Source organism: Tachysurus vachellii, chromosome 4 (genome assembly GCF_030014155.1).
Source record: "Tachysurus vachellii isolate PV-2020 chromosome 4, HZAU_Pvac_v1, whole genome shotgun sequence".
In the NCBI taxonomy this organism is placed as follows: Eukaryota; Metazoa; Chordata; class Actinopteri; order Siluriformes; family Bagridae; genus Tachysurus; species Tachysurus vachellii.
This window is the reverse complement of record NC_083463.1, coordinates 24559690-24579321: the sequence shown is the minus strand read 5'-3', so window position 1 is coordinate 24579321 and position 19632 is coordinate 24559690. Positions and strand designations below refer to the sequence as shown.

The window sequence follows — 19632 nt, the reverse complement described above, 5'->3', positions numbered from 1 at the left end:
ATATGCCCAGCCCTAATCACAATACTTTACCATGGCCATTTGTTTTGACAACCTGCTTGCTGTTGAATTACTGACTAACAACTCCCTGCCATGCTTTCATACGACCCTCCACCTCCCCTCCAACAGCCGGGTACTTCTTCATGGAGAAGAAAGGTGGAGGCTTGAGGCCATGCACTGATCACCGAGGACTTAAAAAACCTCTACCCCCTACCACTGGTCCCATCTGCCTTAGAACAACTTCAAGAGGCTTGGTGAACACTCATGCCTCTTGAAGTTGTTCTAAGGCAGATGGTTACCATTACAAGTACCTGTTCATGTCAGGCTAGGAGCAGTATTATTGCAGAGGAATGCCAACCCAAGCAAACTGTTCCTATGCACCTATTTCTAGCAGACATGGAGGAGTGGAGACATTTGTCAGAGGGAGGGTGAACACTCTTCCATAAGAATTTGGAGGACATCAATGACAGATACCCTTAGTCTTTTTAGAACCGCTACTTATACCACAGCACCCTTGGTCACACATATCTGTAGACAGCTTTGTGACAGACTTACCCAATTCACAGGGCAACACCACCATCCTGGTAGCTGTGGACAGGTTTATCAAGACATGCAGAATACCGCCAGAGCCCTATTTACACATGTTTTCGGGAACTACAGCCTCCCAGAGGACATTGTGTCAATATCAATATAAGTCTCATGTCCATCATCCACCCCAGTTTAACGACCAAGTCGAATGCTTAAATCAGGAACTGGGCCATTACTGACGGACACACTGTAGCCAGAACCATTATTCAATTCAAGATCCTTACACAAATCAACCCTTTACTTACCCCTACAGCTACCACCCCACAACCAAATTTCTCCCTCCTTTCACGAAACACTCCTGAGACCAGCCCACCCAAGAATCTGTGCTGACAGTCCAGACACGGAACCCCCCCCCCACCACAGATCACCCGGGGACCTAGTACACACCACACTTGAATCTAGAAGGACAAGGGGCATGCTACAATACTTGGGTGACTGGGAGGGGTACGGCGTAGAGGAAAGGTCCTTGACCCATTTCTCACCGCCGAGTTCCATCGGGGTAACCCGAACGATCCGCCCTGAGACCCAGGGATCACCCAAGGAAGAGGAGAACCACGGTAGAAGAGGAGAATCACGGTATTCCTAGATTCTTTTGGTTTTTCATTTGGGGAATTGTACTTTTGGTTTGTTTGCTCTGCTGACTATTTTTGTGCCAGTCTTCGCGACTTTTTTGTATTTGTTTGTAAATTTAATACAATTTAAATTTATTTGTATAGCACTGTTAACAATGGACAAGACTCAAAGCAGCTACGTTCTACATAAATCAATTCAAATAATAATTTTGATAGCTATTCACTTAATCATCAAATTAATACAACTGTGTCTCTTCTCTGAATAGTGAGATCAAACAAGTAAATTTGCAAAAAGTTCTCTAAATTATCTTACCATAATAAAACCAGGGTGGGAATGAGGCTGCGTTTACACTGCGTGAAGCACAGATCCTATCTTTTGACCATATCTGATGTTTTTGGTCCGTCTGTTTATACATTCATGTTTAGACATGACTGGTATCTGAGTTTACATTAATAACCACCCAAAATGATTGACGGTAATAGCTTTACTATGCACATGGTAGACCAGGGTCTGGAGTCTGGTGCCCATATGATACTTATCTGCATTGATAAGATGTCAACTATATGACTAAACGGATGTAGACCACAAAATACGGGTTATATTTTGTTTGATATTTTATCTAGGGTTTATTAGATGTGGAGTTCTGCAGTGAAAAATGTAAAGATTCCATTTAGTTTAGTGATAGACAGAGAGAAAAAGAGCACGCATGAGCAAGGGAAGGTTTGGCTTTTGGTTTAATACCAAAAATTAGAAAGGTTTTTGCCTCATTGAAATATTATGTAGCTTTCAGTAGTAAAGCTTCTTTTATTCTCTGGGTAGAGATTGAAAAGCAGCTGCTGAATATGTGTTCTTTCCTATAGGAAAAGATATTTATAAGTTCCCAACTCAATAAAATGTGATGAATTGTTGAAGCGCAAAGAGGCACATCTGTTTTTAACAACATTAAAATGTTACCTGTCTTTGTTGGCAAGTGTCACTTTCGGCTTGTTTAGACATCAGATATAGGTATCAGATATATATCTGATTTAAAACCACATTTGGAAGTGGCTCAGATCAGATGTGAAAAAATCAGGTCCCCTGCAGATTTTTGTGTTTATATGCGTGCATTAAATGTCATGCCTGCCGTCAGCATGCATGTGGGCAAAAAAATTTTGTAACGTGTGACAAACGTGTAAAAAAAAAATCAAGAAGGGGCCAACATTTTTTTCACACCACTGTAGCTGTGTGTTATCAACATAACAGTGGAAGCTAATACCATGCTCTCACAAACTAATAAAGGCGTATATCATTAGCTACCTTCAAGGAAAACTACCTTTGAGAACCTATGATTGCCTAGAACCCTAAGATTACCTACTATGTCCTTCATCCTGTCCCGGAATACACTTAACCAGTGCTGTTGGAGCCCCTAAAGGCCTGTCTAATTTCACATGCCTTAAAATAGAGTCTCTATCCAAGTCGTCAAGAAGCTTTTATTGTCATTTCAACCATATACAGTATAGCTGTTGCAGTACACAGTGAAATGAGACGTTTCTCCAGGATCATGGTGCTACATAAAACAAAGACAGAGCTAAGGACTTAGTAAGTAGTCCTAGCCACATAAAGTGCAACTGTGCAACCTGGTGCAAACAGTGCAGGACAAGACAAACAAGACAGTGCAGGACAAAAGACAGTGCAGACAAAAAGTTACAAGACAATACTAAAAATACAAAAAATGCACAAAAAACAATAAACAGAAACAGCTCCGACCAGTGTAAATACTGTATGTTCAGACAATATTGTGTGCAGTAATAGTATAATGAACACAGTTTCTTAGCAGCAGGGTCCCTGAGATAATGTATAGGATTGTGCAAAAACAGCAAACAACTGAGATATTGTACAGTATGTGCAAAACGACTGAAATATTGTACAGTATGTGCAAAGGGCAAAAAAGTAAAGAAAGTGTGCAAAAACAGCATGTAAACAAATTAATGGATATATATTAGAAGTGTGTGTATTTGGTGTAGGTCTGTGCAGACTCAGTGAACAAACAAGGATCTGAACATTTGTTCAATTCACCACCCTTTCAACAAGAGGAGACAGTGAGCTGAACAGTGTGTTTGTGTAGCACAAAGACAAGCCTTTATTGCTGTAGCATTGGAAACTACCTCATACATGTATGAAAAATGTTAAATTTAAAAATCATTTGTGCCACTCTCTCAAAATTAGCCTGCACTGACTGGAATGTGAAAATGCTGACTTTAAATAAATCATAAAAAAAATAAATCATAATTCTAAAAATTGTCTCTTGGAAACGTCTTATTTTTTTTTTTTTTTTAAGAATATAATGAGTGAAACAAACGATTCATTTTTTACCGCTTATCCGAACTATCTCAGGCGTCATCAAGGCAGGATACACCCTGGACGGAGTGCCAACCCATCGCAGGGCACACACACACTCTCATTCACACACTACGGACAATTTTTCCAGAGGTGCCAATCAACCTACCATGCATGTCTTTGGACCGGGGGAGGAAACCGGAGTACCCAGAGGAAACCCCCGAGGCACGGAGAGAACATGAACCCCCAACCCTGGAGGTGTGAGGCGAACGTGCTAACCACTAAGCCACCGTGTCCACCAACGATGAAATAATTTTAATATATAAAAAAAGACACTCAGTTGTGTAAAGGGCCACTGAACGAATCAGTGAATCGGAATTGACCTTTTTGGTGAACAGCATCAAAATAATCGAGTCACTGGGATAAATAAAAACTACCACCACTTTTCACAGCCCGCACACACCAAAGCATGCACGTGTTTTACACGCTCTGGACTTGAGTGAACGCAAAATATGTCAGCACATGGAAGTGAACGAAAACGATTCGTTCGCTGTAAAGAATCAATTGGAAACAGAATCAATTCCCGAATGAACCATCTCCAACCGACGCCCCTAAAGTAACAGCTACCAAATAGCAAGACGGCTAACTATGTCCTACAAAAAAAACTCATTCAGGTACACATTAAAACTTTAAAATTCAAGCACAAAACTAAACATTACGAATACATTGGCTTAATCCAAATAATTATAACACTGCACGTTAATTGTGTCAGTATTGTACTGAAATGCAATATTTGTCAGTCATTAGCAACATTAGCCATTAACAGTTAGATGAGACACATATAGTCACTAACTTGTAAAACTATTATACTCCTTCCGTCATAAATCACGCTGATATGTTTATTTTGTTGTCTCCTGTGATAGTGAGCAGTTTACTCTCTGCAGTGCACTTTTACAGGCTACACAACAGGGGGAGTCTCAAGCTGCAGAACTAAAGGAGAAACAACAAATCCTAAACTCAGCTCAGGTTTCAGCAATTTACCTTTTTCACTACCATTTACTTGGCGTGTTTTGTTTGTGAATGTTTATTCTGTATTTTTGTTTCTTTGTATTGTATCTTTTTGTACTGTAACGCAAAATATTTTTAGGAGAAAAATAGATAGATAGATAGAGAGATAGATAGATAGATAGATAGATAGATAGATAGATAGATAGATAGATAGAACGACAGACAGACAGACAGATAGAAATAGATAGATAGATAGAACGACAGACAGACAGATAGAGATAGATAGATAGATAGATAGATAGATAGATAGATAGATAGATAGATAGATAGAACGACAGGTAGCCTTGATGCAGTGAAGTTGACTGACTTTGGCTGTGAGGACTTGTTGAAGGAGCACTGCCCTCATTTTATATATTTTTGATGTTTATTTCCGCATCTAGAAGGTGTGAGCAGTACAAATGAGGCGTTTTTTAAAATGACTGTGTTCTACTGTTGCAAGGAGGGGAATAGATAGAAGGTTATGACAAAATGTTATCAGTTCACAATTTCCTGATTGACAAGGGGATGACAAAGTCTTTACTTTTCTGTTACAGACATGATGTTATGTCTGTGATGTTAAGGATGTGATAAGAAAAAAAAACTAAAATCAAAGTGCACAATTAATATAATATTTGTTGTATTGACCGCTTACTACAACGAAAGTTGTAAAAGTTGTTATAGAAATGTTTTGAATTTCAGTTAAAAAAGCAAACTATTATAGTTATTAAGTAACAATAATAATAATAATAATAATAATAATAATAATAATAATAATAATAATAATTAGATTTGTAAAGTTTGTCGTGACAAACTTTGATGTTGGCTTTGACGAAGCAAGTATTGGCAAAGGCCGGTGCTTTTTGGAAGTGACTGGACATATGGGTATGTTTGACTTTTTGAGGCAAGTGGACAGAAAGCTTGTGAAGCTACTGGACTGCTAGGGTGCCAAAACTTTTGGAGTCGAGCGGACATGAGCATGTGACGTGATCTGAATACTCGTGACGCAATTACCCTCATTGTCCTGAGTGTTTTGATATATCACATGTCAATGTTGTGGAATTTTTTTTTATTTTGCTTATTTTGGGGGCGGGGCTGCACGTGACATCATGTGACATGAGCAGAATACACGTGAGGCAGTTCTCGTAAGTTCACGTAACATTTTTCCTCAAAATACTCTTCATAAAAATATTTTAATTATTGTTATTTTTATGTTCTGTTAAGAATCCTTATGCATATGCATATTAATATTATACAATAGACAGAAAAGTTCATAGACTTTGATAAACATGTACAGTCTCCTGAAAATGGCTGGCATTTATTGTCACATCCACAATCCAAATATATTTTCGAAAAAAAAAAAAACATTTTGAGGTTTTTGAGGTTGAGTTTGTTAAGTAGATAGGTTTGTCAATAATTGTAATCTTAATTAGGTTGGTTAATAGGATAGTTAAGTTTATTTAGTTTTGTGATTCCAAAATTTGGTGGATTACCATGCACATGATGCAATGAGACATCACTACATATAAGGCAATTCTCCTACCTAGATCTTCACTTCTTTCTCGATTATTTCTACATTTCACAATCACAATTCCCCTTCTCCTTTACTGTCACATTTTTCAACCCTAGCAACAGAATCACCAACTACCCTCAAAAGAGCAAGTTTTATTCACATCTTGAAGAAATCTGCTCTGGATCCCTCATACATCAGCAACTATAGACCAGTATCACTCCTCTCTTTTCTTTATTCTTAAACACACTGTTTAAAATCAACTGTCTCTTAGTCTCTTACAGAACAAGCTTTAAGCTCTCAACTAGTCTGACAGCGATCTCTCAGGACAATTCGCTGAAGTATTGTTTTAGAAGGTTACTCCTCGCAACCTTAGAGTAATCATTGACAATAATTGTCTTTTGCCTTGGATGTTGCTAAATTGACACACATCTCTGTATCTCTTTTACAACATCTCAAAGGCTGGGTCATTTTTAACCACACAGACAACTCAGGTGGTTGTTCAGTCTCTCATCATTTTGAGACTGGACTACTGCAACGTGCTGCTGGCATATCTACCTCTGTCTACCTCTACCTCACCATTCAGTCCCTGCAAATTAGCCAAAATAATTCAAAGCATTCCTAAATTCTCTTACACCACCCCATTGTTGCGCTCCCTCAACTGGCTTCCGATAGCTGCATTCATCAGATTTAAAACTCTGATGCTTGCCACAATGATAAAATGGACCAGCTCTTACTTTAAAATTCTTATCACTCCTGGCACTGCACCACTCCCTCAGATCACTTAGCGCTTCCCTACTGGTCCCTCCATCTCGCAGGGTTAAAAGCAGGTATGTACTACCTGCTTTTCAGAACAGCCGAGTCAGTGGCTAATTTTCAGAAAAAATTTAATTCCAAAAAATAATTATGAATTTTCAAAATTGTGTTTATTCGTAATGGGATTTCATATTTCAGGAAGAGGTAAGTCACAGGTGGCTCCTGATTTCGAATTGTATGCCACACATTGTTTGCCAGTGTCTGAGTTAAATCATACCTTTTTATTACCCCTTTTTGTCAGACATTTTAGACTGCTGTTTTTGTTTATCTTTCCTTTTGCAGTTAATCTTTTCAGAGAAAGTTTTTTGTTTTCTATCTAAAGACAGACATCTCAGCTTGTCTGTGATATTAGACAAGCATCTCAGCTTGTCTAATATTCTACCCATATTCAACCAAAGGTATGTAAACCCTAATTATGGCAAACTTTCAGCTGCAGGATTGACTTGGCTGTTCCATAATTTCCCCTAATCTATCTAATTCTTTCTCCATTGTTAGTAGCATTTTGACTAAAAGAGTGTACTTTAGTCAACTCTCTGTTGGAGAAGATTTTAGCAGTAGCTGTGTATATTCAGATGCCAGAGAGGACTGGTGACAATGAGAACAGTGTTGTTTCTTTAGAGGAAAGTCTGGATGGCTTAGGTGGAGTTATAAGGCCTATTTGTCCATCATTAGCATACAACTACCTTCTAGCCTATGATATAATTACATAAAATTACTAAGTGTAATATTGTAAAGGTGTGTGAACAAGGCAAAGTCCAATGCAGTAATATGCTCTGGCCCCATCCCAATGTGACATGGCAATGTGGATAACAGCAAGGATATGGTTATTGAACTGCTGAATGTCCAGTTAGTGCTCTGAAAACAATGTGTGCTTTATTGATAATTGTGGTAGCTTCAAGGGCAAGGCTTGTTAGGGCAGGTTGGTGTCTATCGTGCTTAGGGAGCTGCTGTAGTCTTGCAGCATAGCAATTATTCACAGAATAAGCCTAAATAATCGTTGGCAATGACAGGAAGCAGACAAATAGGCTAATCCGTTTGCTAGTGGCAATGAGTTGTCACCCAAGATGTCAGATCAAGAAGATTTAATTGTCATTTCAACCATATTTAGCTGACGCAGTACACAATGAAATGAAACAATATTTCTCCAGGACCATGGTGCTACATAAAATTACATAAAGCTACATAAAACAACACAGAGCTAAGGACTTAAGTTCCAGCCACATAAAGTGTAATGTGTACAACATAGTGCAAACAGTGCAAGACAAAAGACAGTGCAAACTATAAAATACACAAAATAGCGCTGACCAGTGTGCATACTGTATATTATAAATTACATCATGCAAAACTAGAGAAATTGTAAATAGAGAGGGTTCAAGTAAACATATACTCGTGTAAATAACTAAGCAGCAGTTTGATGAGGTATTGAAATGTGGTGTGCAAAACAGCAATGTGGAGTGAGTGTTTGATTTGTACAGTCCACTGTGGTTCACAAAGTTGGACGTGTGTGTGTTCTGTATAGTTCAATTCTGTTTGTTGAGAAGTCTGATGGCTTGAGGGAAGAAACAATTCACAATCTGGATGTGAGGGTCTGAATGCTACAGTACCTTTTTCCAGATGGCTGGATGGTGAAGAGTGTTTGTGAGGGGTGTGCGGGGACATCCACAATGCTGTTGGTGATGGAGGGAAGAGAGATTTCGATGAATTTCTCAGCTGGTTCAATTACAACAGGAAACAATAGTGGCAGGATAGGGTAACACTGTCCATACCACAATAAAACTGGAAATGTGGGGAAGATGTAAAACAAAAAACAACACAGACCTATGGACTAAAAAGTAAAGTGCATAACAGATTAATATTGAATGAGTGTTTGTGTGTGTGTGTGTGTGTGTGTGTGTGTGTGTGTGTGTGTGTGTGTGTGTGCATGCCAGTTTGGTGCAGTGCAATTCCTAAACCAGCCAGTGATGCAGCTGCTCAGGATGCTCTCAGTGGTTCCTCTGTAGACCATGGTCAGCATGGGGAGAGGGATATGGCCCTCTGGGCTATCTTACTGATGGAGCTGGTATTGAGTGACCAATAACTTTTGTTTATCCACCGAGGATCTGTGAATCTGGAAGTAGTGGGAAAAAATAACATTCTTAGGAATGTTAAACTGTGTGTATATCTGCGGAATTCTCTTTAAAATACAGGAAATTAAACCTTCTGATACCTTTGGCATGCCAGAATGTAAACAGCTGAACTTTTCTGTAAATCCAACTGCATTCAAGGAAACTTTATGTTCTGAATTTCCACTGATGATACCTGATATCTATATCTGATCATTCTTGCATTCTAGCATAGAGCAATCGCCAAAGGTTCAATTACAACAGCAAACAATAGTGGCAAGAGAGGGTAACCCTGTCTGTACCGCAATAGATCTGGAAATATGGGGTAGACATATTGTATATAAGTACAGACAGAAGCAAGATTCTTACAGAGTCTGGGAAAGGCAAGCTAAGTCAAATGATTCATTCTACATTTTTAGCATAAGAGTTAGTTGTCTTAAAAATGTCTTTAAAAATTCAATCGAAAAACGAACTGTGCCACAGCTCTTACCACCTTGAAGAGCTGACATAGCACTTTGAGCCTTATCACACAAAATAGGGTTAGGAAATTGTACATCATCACTACTAATGCAAGGTAGAGAAGGATTTTTAAAATTCCTTGTATGAATTATTGTTATCAGTATAATCAATAGGCCAATAGGCCAACTTATACCATTAAAACATATAGCCACAATGTGAAGAAAAATGCTAATACATTAAAATACGTAAACCGAAAAGCATCATACCTGTAAAGTTGCCTTGAGAATGTGAATTGTTAAAAGCTCTATACAAATAAATTGAATTAATTAAACCCCACACACATCATCACCTCTTTGAGCAGTTAGATTAAGAGTTGTAGAAGAGTTGTAATATACAGTGGTGTGAAAAAGAGTTGGCCCACTTCATGATTTTTTATTAATGTTTTAATGTTTTAGATCATCATTCATCATCAAATGAAGCTTTTTATTATTAAGGGAAAACAAAATCCAAACCTACATGGCCCTGTGTGAAAAAGTGTTTTCCCCTTAAACCTAATAACTGGTTGGGCCACCCTTAGCAGCAAGAACTGCAATCAAGTGTTTGCAATAACTTGCAATGAGTCTGTTACAGCACTGTGGAGGAATTTTAGTCTATTTCTCTTTGCAGAATTGTTGTAATTCAGCCACATTGGAGGGTTTTAAAATGTGGTTGTCTCAAATGTCTATATTACTTCCACTTGAAAAACTCACTTAAGATATACATCAAAATTCTAATGATTTTTGGCAGATATGGACACCTCTCTGGTGCCACATTAACAACCTCTCTTGATCCTCTGTGTTAGTGTACATTTTGTTATTTGCCTGACTGTGCTGTCTTTTCTACCTGATCGTCCACTTTTAATTGTTCTTTATTGTATACTCGAGACTGTACCGGTATGTTTATGTACATCAGAATAACCAACCAATAAAAAATAAAAAAAAATCAGTACACACAGACTGAAGTAGTTTAAGTCTTTGGTACTTTTAATTGTGATGATTTTGGCTCACATTTAACAAAAACCCATCAATTCACTTTCTTCCCCTATGGGTCCAGATAGATAAGTTACAAACGACTGAAGACCTCTTCACAAAATACTTGAACTAGCACTTTCTTCTCTTCTTGTTGTATGTGTGTATTTAAAAAATAACTTTGAACAGTGATTTAGGCTCATCGTATCTTAAGTCTGTAACCTCGTGAACCAGAGTTAATGTATTCAATGATAGACTTAAAAGCACTTTTGTATGTTGCTCTGGATAAGGGCTTCTGCCAAATTCTGTAAATGTAAAATTAGGGATGAATATACATTTAAATCTTTAAATCTGTTTTGAGGCAATGCCCCTTTTTAAACGCACTATACAAATGAAATTAAATTGAATTTGCCTGTCCTTTGAAGGTCCTTTGGAGACAGAACAGAGAAGAGTCTTGATTATTATTTGTTACAAATTTAAATAGTGTTTTTTGGTGTACTGATGGCACTGCTTTTACCCATATATTCAACCTATCTCTCTATTAAACATATCTACAGTATTAACATAACCATCATTTTGCATTGTAATTTCTTTATCATGTGAACATAGTCAGATTTTTGAATGGCCTTCTGGGACAGGAATATTGGTGGTGTGGCTAACATTCGTATCTTCTATTACCTGTAGATATGGGGACCAATAAACCTGTTGTTAAATTTTTTCTTATAACCTCTCCCTTCACACAATGATCTCAGTTATGTGCACAAGAAGTGCTATACTGTAGGTGCAATAATAAGTACTTCATGTAAATTAGTAGCAAAATGATGGTTATGTTAATACTGTAGATATGTTTAATAGAGAGATAGGTTGCACTTTGGTTGCATCAAGGCTAACATGGTATTGCTGCAGTCCTGTATTAGCATATATGGACTACAGCAATACCATGTTAGCCTTGATGCAACCAAAGTGCTTAGGAGGCCATGGCAAGAAAAAAAAATTGTCATTACATTAAATAATGCTGCAAAGTTAGAAGCCAAGAAGGCCTCAGGTTGTTAGATGGCAGTGTTAGCACCAATCGTATGAAACACACCCTCAGCTATAAGACCTACTGTAATTTTTATACTCCGTTCCAAAGCAGTTAGTTTCAAAATAGAGTGGCAACATAGGGGTGCTACTAAGAATGACATTCACATGAAGTACTTATTATTGCACCTATACACTTCTTGTGCACATAACAGAGATCATTGTGATCAAACAGACTAAATATTCAACCTGTAAATGACATTATTGCAGGTTAGTTTTGGATAATTTATGGGTCCTTAAACTGTAAAACTGTGAAAGAGAAAAAAAAAAGAGTGAGTATAATCAGATAGATTGATAGTTTTAACTTTTTGTATTTTGGAGTGAGGTGAAATTGAATAAGAATAAGAAACTTTGGTCTTCCATTGTCATTTCCATTGTTAATTTTTACAATGTGTCTCGTAAATTGTACCATTTATAATACACTATTTTTTGATACCTCAACGCTCAGGGGATTACAGATACACACTTTAGCTTCTTATATAGTGCATCATTGTGGAGTTGTTAGAAAATTATACAGTACTTTATATGCCCTGTATATGAAATATGAATAATTTCTATTACCAAGTGTGACACTTTATGTAGATAAAAGAAATTTTAAGATGCAAGACCTCTCAATTAATAAAACTGAGAAGTCTTTTCAAATGCACAAATTACAAGTATTTTCTTCCCTTACTGCCTTAATAATTCTATTTATCTAGCTTGAAGTATGTGTGTAGAATTTTGTAGCCTGTGCAACCTTTTCCTTATCTTACATATTTTTTTTCACAATTATGCAGGATACACTATCAAAGATAGTAAAGAGTTATGCTACTGTTTCCAGTAACATTAAACTGAAAGTCCAACAAATCACTGGCATCACAAATGAGATGGAACATGTAAACAGGCAAATTGAGAGACAGCAAACAGAGATACAAGTGATCCAGATGGAAAACAGGGCATTCTGCTGCAGCATAGAAGAGCAATTAGAGAACTCACATTCCTTGCTGGCTTGGTACAACAATTGCCATAATAAAATGAAGAGCTACAAAATGTCACTTGCTACACTGGAGAGCCAAACAACTATTCATATGGAGTTGATGGAAAAAAGGGAAAAGGTGAAGAGACAAAAGGAGCACATACATGAACTGAAGATGGACTTACAGAATCCAGAGGGGAATGCAATACAACAGGCTCAGGTACAGTAACATAGTTTTCATGGGCTATTGATGTACAAGGAAAATCAAATTTAGAAGATTTTAAATAAGGCATATATCTTAATTATTGAGTTATTTTGAAATACTGTGCACTTAATGTAAACATCAGGTTTCCACAAAATATGTAAAATTATTTGAATATTATAACATAATATTTGTTAATATGAAACCTGCAGTACAATACAATTAGATGCATGCAGCCTCTGATCGATATGTAATCAACTTTGTTCAGAGTCTGTGTTAGGCCTACTGTTAATTCACAAATTATGATGACCTTGATAAGGACTTTTTAAAGTATAAGAGTCACAAGAAACCATATTGCTAGCTTATTAAATTATTTACATGTCAGTTTAAAATAAATATATTTTATACCAGGATCAAAAATGCAGGCCAAGCTGCAAAGCATGTGTATAGGAGCCTACAGCACTATGGCACATTCTTCTGTCTACTTGTGTCTCCATGTGTTTTATATGCTTTATTCTCTTGAGTCTTGTAATATAATGCACAAGGCCAGAACAGCATTTTCCAATTAGCACCGAGCTATGATTGTCTCTGTTTTTTCTGTAATGAAGTATATACCTATATCCTAGGGAGGGTGGAGTAAAAGGAATTGTCATTAAACATGAAATTACTCACTTTAAATTAGCTTAAATTACATCCAGATAGGAGCAAGAACAGAGAAGTACACATATTTTCTGTATAAAATTTAGTTACTGATGCTTGCTGAAATAATAATGAACAGCTAAACATCAACAAAACTGACTATGAAGGAGACGTTGGTAGAATATCACTTCCACAAGGCATTTTTACCATGCCTCTCCCTGACTACAGAGACTGCTGAGAGATTTCACAATTCTGCCCTGATTGGTGATATACTGTATTTGGGAAGATGCTGAATATTGTGATGGTATTCTTTAAGTTTACAACATAGGATCTCAGGGCACTGTGTGGTCTCACTATGTATTCCAGGGAGAACAGTTACGATTTCCAGGATAAGGTTGCATTCTTACTTTACTATAGTCATAGTAGAACTTTTTGGGTGCTTTTGCATCCAAGGTCCAACAAGCTCCCCCTGCCTTGCCCATGAGCAAGGACCTTAAACCCTCATTTGATCAGTTGTATAAAATGAGCTAAAAATGTACATTGCTCTGAAAAATAGTGTCTGCCAAATGCTGTAAATGTCAAACTATTATAAGGGGGCATTACCTAGGCCTGGCTTCAAACCATCTGCTGTTTTCAGTTGTCTGCTTATTGCTCTTTGGATGACTTTTTGGAGGATTGCATCATGCTTATCCATGTCACTTATCACTCCACCCTTAAGAATTTCATGCAAATATATTATAAAAAAATTCCAAGCCAGTTCTATCTTTAAAAAGCCAGATTTTCTCCAAGACCAAGATTTTGGAACCTGCCATAGCTGAAAATACCTTTTCAAAGGACACATAGGATAGTGTTCTAGCGTGATTTGCGCTGCTGCCACTGCCTACGAACTGATAACAGGGAAGAGGAATGCCGAAAGAAACACACGCTGGCCTTCAAAGTTTAATAATATGACAGGGAGTATTTATACAAACCAGAAATGGTTTTTTTTATCATTGTCTATTGTATGTGCAATAAAAGGAATGTCTATGCACAACACATTCTTTATTAAAGCAAAACAAAGAATCTGTGCTTGACACATTCTTTATTTAATAAAAATAACGAATTCCTTGTTCTTAAACAAAGGATTTTGTGGTCATAAGATGAGGTAATAGACAAAAGACATCACAAAATCAGCAGAGTGCGCCAAGATATATTAAAAATATATCAATACACTCTTGGGTCCTAATGGGATTTGTGCATGGATGAAAGAAAAGGAATACCCTGAGCTTTGTGTACAACATTAGGTAAAGAACTGACTGAGTATACACAAAAGATGGCATTGTCATTGGGTTTAGAACATGAGCCATAGCATCATGAGACATGTCTTGTTGGCCTTGTACTTGCTGTCCTAGTGGTGGGCTTTGTATAATTTGGTGCAAGTGGTCTACTTTACTCCACTCAGTGATTCCAAGATATTTACGCTACGCTAACTAAAATAACCAAAACAAAAATACACATGATGACACACATTTCTTACCTAAACAGCATGAAACTTCTTTGTGAGTGTATTATGTATGTCACGTGACGTACTTCCCTGTCCGCAGACTCTCCGGCCCAGTGTAACATCAGCTGCAGTTAGTCGTCCTTGGAAAGTAAAAAGAAACAAAAAAATTCATAGGCAAAACAGGGGCAGAACAGCGTAGCACACACGAGCAAACATGGAACTGTGCACAGAGATTAACACCTGAAATCAATTAGGTGATTGCCGCTATCCAAACAGCCCAACCATGCTCCATTCTCCACTTCCCCTACCAGGTCTCCAGAGGGTCTTTAGATCCCTCTCTCCAGAAAGGATTGTTGTATCTGTCGATCTCCCGGAGTTCGGCTGCTAAAGCGACCACTGGAGCGAAACAAACCAATACTATTAACCCCCACCCCCATTTCCTTTTTCTCTTAAGTTCATCAGTTGTATTTGTTTATTTTTTTATAGATAGCTTATTACTTTCTAAAGTAACATTGGTTTCTGATCACACTATTGTTATTTCTGATTATGCACCTCTTAGAGTTGATATTTAAAATTTAAACTTATAGAATTTATTTAAAAATCAATTGATGACTTTATGGCTACAAATCAAGATGGTGTGGTATCTTATTCTTTGTTGTGAGAAACACTTAAAGCATATATTCGGGGGCAGATTATTTCTTATTATGCAAACTTAAATAGACTTTGCACTGCCAGACTATGTGAGCTTACTTCTGCTGTTTTTCACCTCGACCAGCAGCTAGCCAACTCCCCTTCACAAGTACAGTTTAAACAACGTCTGGACTTGCTGACTGATGCTAAACGGCCCCTTTTGCATACTCATAGTTCTTATTATGAATATGATGATAAGGCTAGTCGGTTCTTAGTGCATCAGTTGAGGCACCAGGCAGGAATGATTCCACAAATTCAGAATTAGGATCATTAGGTAATTTGATATCTGACCCTGAGAGTATTAATGCTGTCTTAAAATCTTTTTATTCTACTTTATATTCATCTGAATCTTCATCAGACTCTCATGACATGACTCACTTCTTAGAAGATTTGAATGTCACCGTAATTGATACAGGTGATCCTGAATCCCCTTTGGATATAAAAGAAATTACACAAGCAATTAAAATGATGCAATGCAATAAAGCACCCGGGCCTGATGCAATAAAGCACCTGGGCTTTCCAGTTGAGTTTTTAAAGAAATTTCAAAGGATAAGGATCGCAAATCTTGTAGCTCCTTTAGACCTCTCTCTTTACAGAATGTAGATGCCAAGATTTTAGCCAAAGTGTTGGCTCTTTGCCTGGAAAACATAGTTCCAATGATCATATCTGAGGCCCTAACAGGTTTTATTAGGGGGAGCCAGTTATATTTTAAAGGTCAAACTTTCTAAATTTAATTAATTCCAAACACTCTGCTGTAACACCTGAGGTTGTGATCATATTTGATGCTGAAAAAGCATTTGACTGTGTGGAGTGGGAATATCTTTTCGTAGCAGCGGGGTGGTATGCCAGAACTTAGGCAGGTTGAAAACAAGCCGTGCAGCTGCATTTTGGATCATTTGCAGATCATTTGCGTTCATAGGTAGACCTACCAGCAGTCTATGTTGTAGAGAAGGAACTGACATGAGTGTGTCACATTAGCAACATGAGAGGAAAAGGACAGTTTATTGTCCATGGTTACCCCAAGGTTGCGAGCTGTTGACCAGATGCTATGGATCTATTGATGAGAGTGGTAATGAAGGGCAGAAGGTCTTGTGAGATAGGCTGGAGCATCTACCTCTTTATTGGCTTTGCTTACTGCACCCCTATCTTGTAAAGTTACTTCTTTAATACATAATCCAGTAGTCATATCCACTCTTCGGATCTGGGCGACACTTTAAATTCATCTCTGCCATTAATGCCACTACAGGAGAATCACATGTTTCCACCTGATCCTTTTTTAAGCAATGGCATGAAAAAGGCATGAGATGATTTCAAGACCTATATAAAGAAGGTACCTTTTGTAATTATGTGCAGTTATCTTCTGAATTAGGGCTGCCTGAATCCCATCTGTTTCGGTTTCCACAGGTCAGACATTGCGCTACCACTCTTACCTCCTGTACAAGAATGGGAAGAACTTTTGTAATTTAACCCTCATCATATGTCATAAATTTTGAGAATTAATGGTCAGCTATTATGTTTTGATGGGTGTGCTATTGATAAAATTAAAAAAGCTTGGGAGGGCGAGATTGAAGAGAGGTTTGAAGAGGAATGGTGGGCCACTGCATTAGATAGAATACGTTCTAGTACGATATGTGCTCGTCTGAGCTTTATACAATTTAAAATACTACATAAAATTAATTTCTCTAAGGCCCAGTTATCTGCAATATACTCTACTATAGAGGACAGATGTGACAGATGTCATGCATCTCATTGCAATTTGAGTCATATGTTTTTTACTTGTTCTAAATTGCAAACTTACTGGGCTCATTATTTTACAGTAATGTCTGAGGTGCTCAAGGTCGGTATTGATATTTGCCCTGCTTTTGCAATTTTTGGGGTTCCAAAGGTCTGATCCCAGTTTAGTTCTAAACAATTGGATATTTTAGCCTTTACGTCTTTGTTAGCTCATCAAACTAGAAAAGATTAGATGTTCTGGGAAGAGTATTATCTCTTGTAAGCTATCATTTATTTCTTAAATAGAGCTATCTTTTATCTCTTTTGTTCTTTTGTTTTCTTCCTTTTCTCCACCCACTGTGTTTGTTTGTTTATTTAAGTAGGTATTTTGTTTCATTTATTCTTATTGATTAATGTGTAACTGGTAATTCTTATGTGATTGAATATGATGTTGTTTTTGTTGTTCATTTCAAGTTTGAACTGTTGAAAAATGAATATTGTTTAAAATCTTATTTCAGTACTAATGATGGTTACACAATAAAAAAGTTTGAACCATAGGTTTACATATCCTTAAATGTTTGGCCAGATTATAAACACACATGTTGACAGGTTTAAATGACTCAAAAAGATCTCAAACGTTCAGATTGTGCAAGACAACCAAAAACATTTACAGGAACTAGAGACATTTTGCCAAGGAGAATGTGGCAATACTTGATACTAAGCACTAAAGTTATGCAAACCTATGAACAGGGATTATTTCTTATTTTCTTTTTTTGTTATGTTTTGTATGATTGTGCCATTCTGTTATGCCGTACATATTAACTTGAGTAATATAAGAAAATAAAAGCTCCCAAAGGTATGCAAGCTTTATATATATATATATATATATATATATATATATATGTATATATATATATATATATATATATATATATATACACACACACACACAAATTGTCTGAGTTTGGTTGCTATGCTTAATTTAACATTATTTTGTGTTTGTTTTAGAAAGAAATTGTCATCATTAAGGCCCAGATACATAAAACAAAAGAGCTTGTAAGAAGAAAAGCGACAATACTGGAGAATGAGAAAAAGAACCATTCACAACTGAGAAGAGATATAGCAGTAAGCTGCAAGAATTCTATTATCTTTACATAAAAATGTATTTAAATAAAAAAATTTCTGAAGATAACCTGCCTAAAGGGTAAATACTTATTTTGCTTTAGTAATAAATTACATCAGGACCATGTAAACAATAATGTAATAATTTCATACCTTGTCTGGTAAAAGCTGATAGAATATGTGCAAGGCTTGTAGAAAGAATGATATAATCAAACAAATAAAATGAAATGCTATTGATTTTATACATAAAAGTAACAAAAAAACATTAAATAAAATGTTTTACTATATATTACCCACCTGTTTCATTAAAGCCACACACTGACCATAAAGGAAACAAATGATCATGATAAGTCAGAACTGAATTTGCAATACTGCATATTTTTATTGTTTATTGCTACTTTGCAAGTAAGTGGTGTTAGAAAAAAGATGTTCTAGACATTACTGTAGAACCAAACCAGTACTGTTCGCATTTATTCTGAAAGAAAAATTCTAACAAGCTTGGTAGGGATTACATGACTTATGTAATAAGACACTTTTACCTGTTTAGATTCATAACAGAAGATGTGAGGCCATTATAAAATGGCTTTGCTGCCAGCTAAACAAGTCTCAGTCCACTAACCGAGAGCTAAGCAGTGAAATATTCCATATGGAGAAAGAGGTGAAACATCTTAAGAAGCAACTAGGTACTTTAAACAATGTAGGATGAATCAATGTACAAATGTATTTGTATATATATACAAATGTGCTGTTGGTATTCTTTCAGTTTGTCCATGAAGTGCATGGTTCAGTAAGACAATATTATTTGTGTTCTGAGATTTTCATTCATTATTGTTATTTTGGGTTATTTCTATGGAAGTAAATGTGAATAAATGTGTGTACAACGCAATAAAATGTACAATATGAATAACAAACAATAAATGCACATATTCTTGTCAGCATTTTTTATGTGAATTCTAATGAACTTTGAGTTTCTCATTATTTCAAAAGGCATTTTTTAAATTCAAAACTCAACTGGAAATAAACTAAATGAAACACAGTCCCAATATTTAAAGGCTTTCACCTCAGTCCAGTTCACCTACACTTACCAAGCTCACACTCTGGGCATGTGCCATGTGCCACAAAATCCCAGCCAATATAAATTGGCCATGAGATGCCCCTAACACCCAGACATAGGATTGTAATGAGCTGCATGGAAAGGTTTAACCTCCTATTTTGGTACCAGCAATTGGGTCATATTTTAGTTTGAGTGTCCAGCATCACAAAGTATAAGTTTCCCTTAATAACAGAAAGATGCATGTGGGATACAGAATTATTTGGCTGTATTTGTTGACCATTT

At 36.7% G+C, this 19632-nt stretch overlaps 1 protein-coding gene across 2 annotated transcripts; it reads left to right on the top strand.

Annotated features, from left to right (window-relative positions):
- Positions 1-4038: 4038 nt before the first annotated feature.
- Positions 4039-19012, top strand: LOC132843999 (coiled-coil domain-containing protein 122). 2 transcript variants are annotated; one of them, XM_060867151.1, is made up of 5 exons: positions 4039-4148; positions 4398-4500; positions 12269-12667; positions 18183-18299; positions 18844-19012. In XM_060867151.1, exons 1-5 carry the CDS (start codon positions 4123-4125, stop codon positions 19000-19002), a joined length of 804 nt encoding a protein of 267 aa, XP_060723134.1. In that variant the 5' UTR covers positions 4039-4122; the 3' UTR covers positions 19003-19012. The 2 variants fall into 2 exon arrangements, with proteins under 2 accessions (XP_060723134.1, XP_060723135.1); XM_060867152.1 differs by lacking the exon at positions 18183-18299.
- The last annotated feature ends 620 nt before the right edge of the window (positions 19013-19632 follow it).

Bases quoted from the DNA above. Each gene is read 5' to 3' on its own strand.
- LOC132843999 (XM_060867151.1), top strand. From the start codon at position 4,123: ATGTCCTACAAAAAAAACTCATTCAG. The intron at 4,501-12,268 runs GTTTCAGCAATT...ACAATTATGCAG, and splicing joins AAATCCTAAACTCAGCTCAG to GATACACTATCAAAGATAGT. The intron at 12,668-18,182 runs GTACAGTAACAT...TGTTTGTTTTAG, and splicing joins ATGCAATACAACAGGCTCAG to AAAGAAATTGTCATCATTAA.